Here is a 12,136-nt window from a genome sequence, read left to right as displayed (position 1 = left end):
CCTGGGGCTCCCCGACACCTGTAGTTGACACACAACTCTTTGGGTCGCTGTGGGCTGGGACCCCCTTGGAATACCAGAGGACTCGGACTCAGACCAGTCCCTGGGAGTCCTCAGTTCCCAAGCTGTGGACACAGTGAATGGGGCAGAGAGCAACTCTGTCTCTGATAGGCCTAGAAGCTTCCACAAGGAGAAGATACCTGTATGATTCCAGGTAATGCTGTGTAACTAATAGTACATTTTTACATGAATAAATAAAATTTATGAAGTCAGCCCCAGGCTTCCTCAAAAAGACAAAAAAACAACAACAACCAAATCAAATGGCATCCATGAAATGGGAGCAATGGCAAAAGAGGGTGCCAGCTTCAAGTAGGAGGAGATGGGAGGCCTTAGGGCGGGAGACTGCAAAGTCACAGTGTGGAGGAATGGTGTGCCTAGGGACGATGGGTGACAGGAGCCTGGCATCCCCAGCCCATTGTCGTGAATGGTGGCTGACAGTGGGCATATTGTTCCCTGGCCTTTCCCTAGAACCCCCACACCTGGATGGTGAGGCCTGGGCTCTTTAGCTCCTCCACAATCCGCCCCTATAGTAAGGATGACAAAGGCCTGGGGCCCCAGAGGCAGGCGTCTCCTCATCTCTTTTGCCTGTACATCTCACCTCACACTCATAGTGTCCCAGGTCTTCCTTTGTGGCTGCCCGGATCACCAGCACCAGAATGCCACTGTGGGGCTCACTTAGCATCCGGTACTTGCTGCCAGGGGTCAGCAGGGCTCCATCCTTGTACCACCTAGAACCCACCCCAAAGGGCTCATTAGGTGAGGTTCAAGCCACATACTGCCCCACCAATGAAAACTCATGGTTCTTGTGCTCAGAACCATCCCTAGGCTGTGCTTCTCACACTCAGAATCCCCACTGCCTGACTCCTACATCCATGTCTTTATAGAGCCCTCCCCTTCCAGAGCCTAAATCTAGCCTATAATGAGCCAGAATGAGCCAGAATGTCCAGAATGAACCATGGCCCTGCAATGATCAGTCATGGCCCTTTAGTGATCAGACAGTGATTGTATGTCCAACACACACTTGACCCAGGAAATGCACTGCCCACCTCTCAAGTCACAGACAGGAGTTGTGGCATTAGGAGTCACCCCATCCCTGTGCCAACAACGGCCCACCTGATCTGAGGATATGGAGCGCCTTCAATGGTGCAGGTGAACTGGGCATCCTCTCCCTCCACAAAGGGTGCAGCCCGGACCTTGTTCACAAATCGTGGGGGAACTGTTGTGGGGAGTGGAGAAAAAGAGAGACAGAGAGACAGTCAGAGGGACAGAAAGACACAGAGAGACAGAGTCAGAAAGATGGAGACAGAGATAGAGATATGTAGAGAGACAGGGAAAAAAACAGAGCCAGAGACACAGACATAGAGACAGAGACACAGAGATGCTGTGATAGAGCAATGGGCAGTGCCAAGGCAGAGTATGCAAGGCACTCTCCCTACCAGTGCCTTCCCTGATCCCTCAGTGATCCCCTCAGACCACAGTCTCCTGTTTCCCTCACCCTCTGGCCACACTGCCAGCTCCACCCACAGCTCCACCCCCTCAATCATGGTGCAGTGAGGTCAGGGTGGCCATGCATCCAGGCAGGTCTCCCAGGCTTACCTTGCACCAAGATTTTGCCAAGGGTGCTGGCATTTCCAGCAGCACTGGCTGCAAAGCACATGTACTGGCCAGAGTCCACACCAGTCAAGTTGTCCAAGATGAGAGCACAGGAGCCATCAGGGTCTTCAATGAGGATGTGATGAGGGTCCACCTCCACTGGTTTCCCATCTGGAAAGGAGGGGTGAGGGCCATCATGGGGGGAGAGACCCAAAGGCCAACCCCATCAGGAATAAGAGGTTGGGCCTGGCCTGGAGTTCACATCATGGAGCAGTGACTGAGGGGTGTACCTGGAGTACAAAGGCCAGGCTAACCTGGAGCCCTGCAGGAAGAGCTCAAGATGAGCCACTCCTTCTCTTTGTGTCTCTATCAATGCCTCTGTGTCTCTGCCTATCTTTGTCTCTCTATATATCTGGCTCTGTCTCTCTGTGTCTCCTATCTCCATCTCTCTGTCTCTCTGTCCTGGCCTGTCTGTGTCTCACTTTCTGTCTCTATGTCTGTCTTTTTTCTGTGTAACTCATATGCTATCTAGCAGCAGGGTTGGGGAAGAGAGTTGAACCCCACAGAGGACATGATGTATGGACAGCCAGATCGTCAGTGGCACCCTAATAATCCTGCAACTTCCTGGGAACCTCCAACACACTAACTGCGCACCAGTCACTGACCATCAGCCCCATTCTCATAACCCCCTACCCAAACCAGAAGTTGCAACCCCTCTCAAAATCACTGCCTATCACCCCCTTCTCTTCTCTCACCCACAACATGCCCCATGCTGCTGCCAGCCAGCCCCTACAGCTGGACATGGCAGCAAGAAGTTTCCTTGATCAAGTGGGGCCCACCATAACCCTGGTCCACTGGCCTGTCCCAGGTCATTCACTCCTCTCCCTGGCCACACCCTTGTGTCTCATCCTTTTCAACTGGTGTTTTGGCTTCCAATGCCACCAAAAAGCAAATGTCTCACCCTCCCACCTAAAGAGAGCCTCTCATGGGGAAGAAGAGAGGCTTGTCTCATCCTGGCTCAAAGGCAGATGCTCTTGAACTGCCATTTCCCAGCTGTGTATAACATGCCAGACATTTTTTTTCCTTTTCTTTTTAAAAAATTAGCCAGAGGATGTGTACACTCACCAAAGAGAGATAGAGAGGCAGAAAGCACCCCCCATGAGGGATGCTCACCATGTGAAGGCTTATCAGCCAACCAGGTAAAAATTATCAAACAGTCCAGGAGAGACTTAGCAGACAGCCCATGTGAGGATTACCTGACAGTCCAGGTGACCCTATGGGAGGCCCTGAGGAACCACATAGGAGGCATTGGTAACCAATGCGTTCTTCTGTGTGCCCCCTGGGTTCCCAGGGTTTCTCCCCGAAACTGTAAACAATTGTTCACTCAGGACTTCATGTGTGGAAGTTGGTATGGACCTGCCTCCAACCAATATGCATGGAAACCTGCTCCTTCAGGTGATTATGGAGGACCTTCAGGTATTTCAGGGAATCCTACTGGTAACTTGGGCAGTCCTCCAACAATTGGAGAGAACTCAAAATGAGGCTACCCTCTGTGACTTGGACTCCCTGAGCACAAAGGTTTTGCTGAGTTCTTTGAATTCTTCTAGTCAATTGTTGAACCTGAATGTAATCTTGTGGACCCTGGAACCTACAGTTGTGTCAGAGGGAGGGAGGGAGGAAAATCTCAAGACCAAAAACTTGGTATTAGAAGTGAGGACTGACACTTGGAGGTCCGGGGAACTACAATTTTCAGTTGGTGAGGTAGAGATTGGCTAAGTGGTTAGGCACTAGAGGAGCCATAATGGAAGGCTGACAAAGAGGGGATTACGTAAAGGCAGGCAACTGATTCCTGCTCTTTGAAAATATTCCCCTCTTCCCTTCCAGCCATCACAGACCTTCCCACAGGACATGTAAAAGAACAATTATAGTCAAAGTCGAGGGCCTGTTAATTTCTTAATTCCAGAATCTATTTAAATTTGATGGAAAACACACCTGGGCCCAATGGAAACTATGAGAAAGGCCCAAAATACACAGCAAAGGTCCACGATTAGGTCCGAAGGACACCCATACCACAAGTCTAAATAATATAAAATATCTGTGACTGTTAAGCCAATACTTCCTTGTAAATAAAGCCTTATAAACCTTAAGGTTCTTTTTAAAGTTATTTTTTAATTTAACTTTATTTATTTGCTTATTTTTTTTTAAAATTGATCAGAGAGGAAAAGAGAGAGAGAGACAGAGAGAGACAGAGAGGCAGAGAGAGAGAGAGAGTGGAAAGCAAGAAAGCAAGCCACTAGGTTCAGGACTCAAACTGTGGTCAGTCATGTGGGAGTCCAGTGCTCTTAACCACCACGCCACCTCCCAGCACCAATCCTTAAGGATCTTACCATATAAGAAGCTACTCATTCGGGAGCTCCCCTTTATGTTTTGTATTTTTTTTTTTTAGAGAAAGGTGTTTGCTATAGGGTGCTTGTGCATGCTGGAGAGACAGAGAGACAGAAAGCAAGAAATCATCCCCCAGGGAGATGGCCATTCTCCTCTTGGGATTTTGGGCATGCATGCACATGCACCCAGCGTGAGGTTTAAGCTGTTGAGTCTGTTCGACTATGTGGGAGTCCAGCGAGGTAACCATTATGCTATCCCCTTTAAGTTTTGTGTGCTTTTTTGTGGTAATTTCTTTTATTATTATTTATAAATTCAATCATTATACATCCTGCAGTGTTGGTGGGAATGTAAATTTGTCCAGCCACTGTGGAGAACAATATGAAGGTTCCTTAAAGACCTTCAAATGGAACTCCCGTTCCCTTTGAGTTTTAAGATGGAGACACACGGCTCAACAGCAACACAAGAAATGGCTTGCAGCAGGACTTGATTGATATAAAACAAAGGGTTTTTTTCCCGGTCCTACCACATTCCAGGAAGAAGGTAATATAACAATCTTTTATGGCCCAAAGCTTTCAGACAAAGGGAGTCTTCTGACCTTTGTACGCACTCCAAAATTAGGGGAAAAAAAAATAACTGCACCCATCTAGCATGTGACCCCCACCACAAAGGGACCTCAGTTTCTCTTTGGCAACTCATTTGGGGCCTGCTCTCTGCTTGGGAGCTCTGTTCTTCCTTCCCTCTCTTAATAAACTCCACTTGCCTACCTATGCCCATGTCTCTAATACTTCATGAGCTGTGGACAAGAACCTGTGTCCTACTGCAGGTGTGGAGCCTGATCACCTCTGCACTCCCGAGTCCCTGTGTCATTGGTACCAGAAGTGAGACTTGACATGGAGATCCCTGAACTTTGCAGTTCCCATCACACAGTCAAATCCAAGATGTCCATCATGCCCTCAGATCCCAACATCATCCTCATGGCTCATCCTGCTCACATGACCAAGCCTGTCACTCCAACACTTGAAGCTGTACCTGCTTCAATGTCTCTTCCTTTGTTTTGCCCTTCCCTTCCCCCAATCCCCATGCTCCCATGGCTGTCTCGCTGCTCATCTGGAGCTGTAGACATATCCACCACAGAAGTCTGTACTGACCCCATTGTGCTCTGCCCCTTGACTTCTGGGCAGCTATGTCACTACCTGACTTTATATCATAGTCTGTTTGTCATCTATTTCCCCTTCTAGAACACTGGCCCCTTAGACAGGGCTGCTTTAGCTTGTTTGCTGCTAATGAGCAACAGTCAGTGAATCTGAGACATAAAAGACACCTAAGCATTCCTGTCTCTCTCTCTATCCTCTCCCACTCCAAAATTAGGGGAAAAAAAAATAACTGCACCCATCTAGCATGTGACCCCCACCACAAAGGGACCTCAGTTTCTCTTTGGCAACTCATTTGGGGCCTGCTCTCTGCTTGGGAGCTCTGTTCTTCCTTCCCTCTCTTAATAAACTCCACTTGCCTACCTATGCCCATGTCTCTAATACTTCATGAGCTGTGGACAAGAACCTGTGTCCTACTGCAGGTGTGGAGCCTGATCACCTCTGCACTCCCGAGTCCCTGTGTCATTGGTACCAGAAGTGAGACTTGACATGGAGATCCCTGAACTTTGCAGTTCCCATCACACAGTCAAATCCAAGATGTCCATCATGCCCTCAGATCCCAACATCATCCTCATGGCTCATCCTGCTCACATGACCAAGCCTGTCACTCCAACACTTGAAGCTGTACCTGCTTCAATGTCTCTTCCTTTGTTTTGCCCTTCCCTTCCCCCAATCCCCATGCTCCCATGGCTGTCTCGCTGCTCATCTGGAGCTGTAGACATATCCACCACAGAAGTCTGTACTGACCCCATTGTGCTCTGCCCCTTGACTTCTGGGCAGCTATGTCACTACCTGACTTTATATCATAGTCTGTTTGTCATCTATTTCCCCTTCTAGAACACTGGCCCCTTAGACAGGGCTGCTTTAGCTTGTTTGCTGCTAATGAGCAACAGTCAGTGAATCTGAGACATAAAAGACACCTAAGCATTCCTGTCTCTCTCTCTATCCTCTCCCCCACATCCCTCTGTACTCCCTGGCCAGGCTATCTTTGATTTAGGGGTAGAGAGACGAGTGGATAAATGAAGTCTGTTTATCCTGCTCCAGGCTGCCCTAACCAGACCCCACACTTTGCACAGCTCATTTTTCTTCTGGCAGCTCTTCCCTGTTGCAGGGAAGGCTGGGGCCCCCCATCATTGGGGAAGAGGGCATACCTTTGTACCAGCTGACAATGGGCTTGGGTGTGCCTGTCACACGGCAGGCCAACTTGACTGTCTCGCCCAATTCAGCTGTGCAGTCAGCTAACTCCTCTTCGAAGTCTGGGGGACCTGAGGATACACACATACACAGTCTTTGAGCACTCTGAGTGGAATATCAGGCTTACGGTGCTCTTGGATATATTCTGGCAGGTCTCCCCACCCTGTGACAGTAGCCCCACGTTCAAGGGTCTGGTTGCTAAGGAAATTGTCTTTTGCCACCCTTCATCTAGGATGAAGCAAACACAATCTTGTGTTTACTGTGGAGTGATGAAGCCTGTAGAAAAGAAGGTTCCATTCCAGTTGAGGAAACAGATCCCAGATTGCCAGATCACTCACATCTTCAGATGTGATGTGGATGGATGCCCTGAGCTCAGGAACCCCAGTATGTCTCTCCAACATGTCCCCCCACTTGGATCAAAGCCAGTCCCATAGCTTGGGGGCTCCCCATGAGGTTAAAGTAATTGTACCCTACCCACAGAGGTCTAAGAGAGAGAGTTGGGTCATCTTCCCAAGGAACAAGCCTACTCTCTCACAGACTGTGTTGTGTGGGCATCTCAAGACTTGGGAATTTGTCAGCCAGGGTGAAGCCAAGCTGGACAGGTGCTCTGATCCTGGCTCAGCTGCGAGGGTCCCTGTGGAGGTGGACACTCACGCCACACAGGCAGGGCCAGGCGCTGCTGGATGCCACAGATCTCCTTCACCCACGAGTTCTTGATGATGACCGTCCGCGCCTGCAGCAGGTACTTGCGCACTGAGTCCTCTCGCTCATGCCACACCTCGAAGGCACGATCATCCCCCTCCACCTGGTCATTCAGGTCGATGCTGCTCAACTATAGACAGGAGAGGACATCACTGGGGGACAGGAAGGAGCTGACCATCCTTAAATAGACACAGGATCTGGTGCCAGACCCAGGTTACCCTAGAATGGTGGCTACTGGTACCTATCCTGGAGCCAGAGAGACAGGGAGGCCTTCACCCACCCAGCAGAGAACCCACCTGTCCCCAGTGCTCACACACCTTCATCATGTTCCGGAACACATAGCTGAAGGTATCGGTGCGAGAGTCTCGCCGGGGCTTGCAGATCACCAGGTGGTTACGGAAGAGGAAGACATGGCGGTTGTGGCCCTTCCAAGGCATCCGGGCCCCTGGTGCTCCCTCCCACACGATGAAGTGGCCCTGAGGAGTGGAGTGTGGGCTACAGTCAGACTACAGTTGATCTACAGGTGGCTAGGCTTACCCAGTAGGGTCTACCCTGCGGCTGCCTACAGGACCAGCATACTGTCAAAGTCCCCCACCACCTTGCAGCTCCCCATCTCCATCCCCCTACCTGGCGGATGGGCTCGCCCAGGGCCTCCAGGGTGCCGGGGTAGTTCTCCATAAGAGACACGTGTAGCTTGTTCTCAGCGCGCTGGGGCAGGGCTGACACCACCGCATAGGCTTGTTCCAGCAGTGCACAGTTCTTCCTGTTTCGAGCTTTGTTACGGATCAGTTCCTGTAGGTGGTAAGGGGGTCAAGGGCTTTGGATTGCTCCACAGCCCAGACCCTGTGAGGCCCAGCCTGGGCAGGAGGCAGAGCCTGTGCTCACCTTCAGCAGGGCCTGGTATTGCTGCACCCGCTCCACTGGCTGCTCCAGGTAGTGCTGCAGCGGTGGTGGGGGCGGCTGAGAGGGATCTCCAGCTGAGAGCGCCTCCTCTGTGTACTTCTGTGGGAACCACAGGGCACATTTCAGGATAGGAATGCATGTACCCCACCCCCGATGACTGTAGTCACCCTGAGCACTGGTGGATGGCTCTCAGTGGTGTACACTATCCTGCACAGTGGGCAGCCTCCTCCTGCCCCGGGCATGGCTAGGTCCCCTGAGAGTCTGTGGATGGTCCCCAAGGATGCACAGACCCCGAGCAATGGCTGGCATCTGACACTGGACAGTGGTGAACACAAAGCTTGGACAGCTTAAGCCCCGGTCCAGGAGCAGAGGGCAGCAGGATGCTCTGCTGGCATTTCTCACTAATCTTGGGCCCAAGGGCACTCTGGGCCCAGTGGATAGTGGCGAGGGTCAAAAAGATGAACGAGGCTGTGGATAGTGGCGAGGGTCAAAAAGATGAACTCAGGCTGCCAGTGAAGGCAGGCCAGGCTGAGCTTCAAAGGTGGCCAATGTCAGGAAGCCTTTAGATGGGAGGTGAGGGCCAGCACTGAGGCCTGAAAGCTGGGCAGGATGGGGCTGAACGGTCCACTGAGCTCAAGTATGATGGCACCTTGTAGAACTCCTGGACAGCCGTGCTGACAACCACTGACTCGGCCTGCACTCGGCCCACCAGGAACTCCAGGTACTTCTCAAAGGCTGCCTGGTTCTTGATGAAGCACATGGCCACATCATCATCTGTGTCACAGTGCTGCAGCTCCTGCAAGAAGCTGCCATGGAAGGGGACAGTGGTGAGGATGGGGCCAACCCCAACCCACAACCCATGACCCAGCCCTGGGCCCTCTTGTATGGGAGAAAGAAAGCCCAAGGGTTTGGTCCCTGTGGGTCCTAGAGGCTGTAGAGTGAATGCACTGGGTTAGGTAGAGGGCTCAAGTGTGCAGCTATATAAAGAAGTGCACATGTGGATGTGCACATATGTTCACCAGCAGTAGGTGTACTACAGACCCTTCCCATGCAAGCCAGACACACACATCTGTGGTCTTAGGGGCACAGCTATGTCCTTGTACAGAGACATCATGCAATGATAAGCAAACTAAGGCAGTACAGGCTCCCTGACCACCCCAAAGGGCCCACCTCTGCAGCAAGCACATGCACATACACCTGTATTGTACATGCAATCCTGCCCATGTGCCCACCTGCTGTGGAAGTGGCTGATGTCCTGCACATTGCGGAAGATGACTGCCTTCTGGCTGGCCACAGCGGCGGGCACATGGGGGCAGCGGTCCAAATGTCGCATGTGGTGGCTCTGCAGGAACTGCAGCTCATTCACAAAGGCCTGCTCTGAGCTCAGCAGCTCCTGGATGACAGAGCTGGGTAAGAGAGAGAAACAGCCATGAGGGCAGATCCAGGAGTTCCAGTGCTAGTCTCTGCTTCTGTCTCCTACACAGAGACCCAGGAACTCTGTGGTTACAGCTAAGTTTGCTCCTTCTATGACCAACGAACCCTCAGCTGCTAAATGGAAGCACTTGCTACTTCCACCTAATGATTGATGTCAAAAAGGAGGCAAGATGGTGGAGGGAAAGTATTCCCCTCTCTCTTTTTTATAAGTCTACCCGCATGACCATGAAGTCACCCAGCATGATCCTACTAGATGAGGCCCAGTGGGATGCAGCTGCAGGAAACAGGGGCAAGGCTGGGGCCTGCTCTGCTCTACTCCACTCCTGCCCATCCCTAGCGGAGTCTTATATGGAGTCGGCATTTCAGAAACCCCCACAAGGAAGCAGCATGGCCAGAACCCAGGGTCCCAACTCCCCAAAGGTCAGGTCTACACCTAAAACGAAGACAAGCAGCCAGTTTCAGTAATAGTCCAGATGGTGGGATGCAAAGGCTGCTGCCACTAATCCTGCTGGCTACTCACCTTAGCTTCGTCTTATACTCATCTTCAGACATGGCCTCCCCAGGGAACTCAGGAGCCTCGGCTGCCCCCCATTCAGGTGAAAGCTGCTGAGAAACAAGAATCTGTCAAAGCAGTTGAAGCTCTGGGCCTGTGCCAGTGGAGGTCCAGCTCCCATCCCTCAAATAGGACAATAATTCAAGGGGCCTGTAGCCCAAGAACCAAGTTTTCCAGAACCCCAACCTCCATCTGTCACCAGCCAGCCAGGTACCTTGAGCCTTTTGTCCAGGTAGGCAGGTGACACCCAGCCCTGCCTTGAAGGGCTGGATTTGGTGGGCTTGGTGCGCACAAGCCAGCGCAGCGGGTGGGCCGAGTCAAGGACCTCTACATACTGGCCTTCTCGCAGTGTGATGGCATCCTGCTCAGCACCCAGGGGCAGGTAGTCGGCTGTGACCACGTAGATATCAAAGATCTAGTGGGGAAGGGGCACTGAATTGTGACACACAGAAGGGGGATACATGAAAGAGTCATGAAGAAGTTAGGGAGCACCGAGTTAGGGGACTCCAGGGTCATTTTGCACAAGGACCGGCTCCTGCTCCCATGTAAAAGGCAGGAACATTGTGACCTGCTCTGCCCTGAGTAGGAGCAGATCTCTCATCTCACCCCGAGAGATCACAAGTCCCAAAGGTTCCCAGGCTGGGGCTGTCTGTACTCTATTACTTGTTCACTGTCTCCCACCATCCCAAAACCTAACAGAGAACCTGGCGTCTGGAAGTATGATATGCATTCTCAGATGAATAAATGAACAAACAAACTTGTTAGTAATCAAATGAATGATTGAACAAATGAATGAGTGGCTTTGCAGAAGGCAGGGTCATTGCAGAAACCTGTTTAGGGAGGACCTGATTCTGAGTCAGACCCAATGGTCAGTAGTCTCCAGAAGCTGTCCTGGACACTCTGTCCATCTTGATATTTTAGAGCATTTTAAAACATACTCATCTATATTCTTTGATTTTTGCCTTTGTTTCAAAAAACACTAGTCTCTGACATTATGGGGAGAGAAAGATTCTGTTTCTGTAAGTTCTAAAATATGCACCACTGATTTCTACTGATGGGAATCCTATCAAGGGTGCCAAAGGAGGCCACCTCAGAGAGGCAAAGGGGACTCTCTGAGGTTGCTTGGGACATCCTGGGTCATGGGTATTTTTTTGGTTGCATAAGTGTGAAGTTCTGTCAAAACTCACTGACCTGCTGATGTATAGTGATCGAATGTTTAAAAAAAGAATAAAAATAAATTAAAAACACACTGATCTGTATACTTTACAGAGTCATGATCAATGAGACTGCAGGTGGCTAATCTCTAGAATGGGCACACAGACCCTTCTAAGTCAGTCTGCATGTTTGGATGATTTGTCAGACTGGCGTCACATTGCAGAGAATAGTCTAGTCTTCTCTTGCCTGTCATTGGACGTAGTTCTGAACACCTGAAGGCTGTTTCCGCTGATTTGCCCCAGACCATCTGTTCAAAGCTTTGGCAGCAGCTAGGTGAAAAGCAGCTCCTACAGCACTGAGCTCCCTGCCACTCCCATGAACTGAGAGAGGCTTGCTCCCTGCTCCTCTCAGCCCCACACCTTCTTTTCAGGAGGGTGAGGGCCTCCTCCTAACCCCACTCCCAGAGGGCCCCAGCCTGCCCACCTCACCACGGGAGTCACCATCCTCTGACTCTGAGGAAGACTCCTGGACGCTGGAGGAAGGCCGTGAGCGGCCATGCCGAGGAGAAGCAGACGGCGTCTTGGACTCCTCATCACTGTCTCCTCCAGGCACCTGCAGCTTGGCTGGGTGGACACAAGGGCTGTGATACCCCTAGAAGGACTGACGCCCCGCTGCCCCACCTCTTTGGTCTCCAGGGCTCAGGAGTGGGAAGGAGATCATGGCACAGACCCCAGCACATGGGCCCTGGCTCCTCACCCTGTGTAATCTTGGCTGATACCATCTCAGTGATCTGAGAAGTGAGTTTCTGCAGGAACTCCTCTGTGCCCACCTCAGCTAGGGATAGGTGTCCGTGGGCCTCCTTGGCCACCAGGGGCTCCCCTAAGGATATAAACACTATAGTCAGGCAAATGTGTTCTTCAGATAGTTACCAAGTACCCTAACCTATCCTTAGCTCTGAGCCAAACAGCGAACACGGGGTCAGGGCCTCTTCTTGTGTGGATGTTCAGCA

The 12,136-nt window shown here is 51.3% G+C and overlaps 1 protein-coding gene across 1 annotated transcript in view; it reads right to left on the bottom strand.

The window, feature by feature from the left end:
* OBSCN (obscurin, cytoskeletal calmodulin and titin-interacting RhoGEF) overlaps positions 1-12,136 on the bottom strand; it is a 169,478-nt gene that overhangs the window by 31,326 nt on the left and 126,016 nt on the right. The window contains exons 74-87 of the mRNA XM_006146982.2: positions 11,884-12,006; positions 11,611-11,750; positions 10,187-10,387; positions 9,940-10,022; positions 9,218-9,391; positions 8,635-8,791; positions 7,968-8,084; positions 7,710-7,874; positions 7,400-7,558; positions 7,035-7,212; positions 6,338-6,451; positions 1,654-1,821; positions 1,171-1,273; positions 656-785 (exon numbers count right to left, since the gene is read on the bottom strand). Coding sequence (XP_006147044.1) covers positions 656-785; positions 1,171-1,273; positions 1,654-1,821; positions 6,338-6,451; positions 7,035-7,212; positions 7,400-7,558; positions 7,710-7,874; positions 7,968-8,084; positions 8,635-8,791; positions 9,218-9,391; positions 9,940-10,022; positions 10,187-10,387; positions 11,611-11,750; positions 11,884-12,006 — 2,012 coding nt within the window. The remainder of the gene's footprint in view (positions 1-655; positions 786-1,170; positions 1,274-1,653; positions 1,822-6,337; positions 6,452-7,034; positions 7,213-7,399; positions 7,559-7,709; positions 7,875-7,967; positions 8,085-8,634; positions 8,792-9,217; positions 9,392-9,939; positions 10,023-10,186; positions 10,388-11,610; positions 11,751-11,883; positions 12,007-12,136) is intronic.

Source organism: Tupaia chinensis, unplaced genomic scaffold, assembly GCF_000334495.1.
Source record: "Tupaia chinensis unplaced genomic scaffold, TupChi_1.0 Scaffold000197_1, whole genome shotgun sequence".
Classification (NCBI taxonomy): domain Eukaryota; kingdom Metazoa; phylum Chordata; class Mammalia; order Scandentia; family Tupaiidae; genus Tupaia; species Tupaia belangeri.
This window is presented reverse-complemented; position numbering and strand designations above follow the sequence as displayed.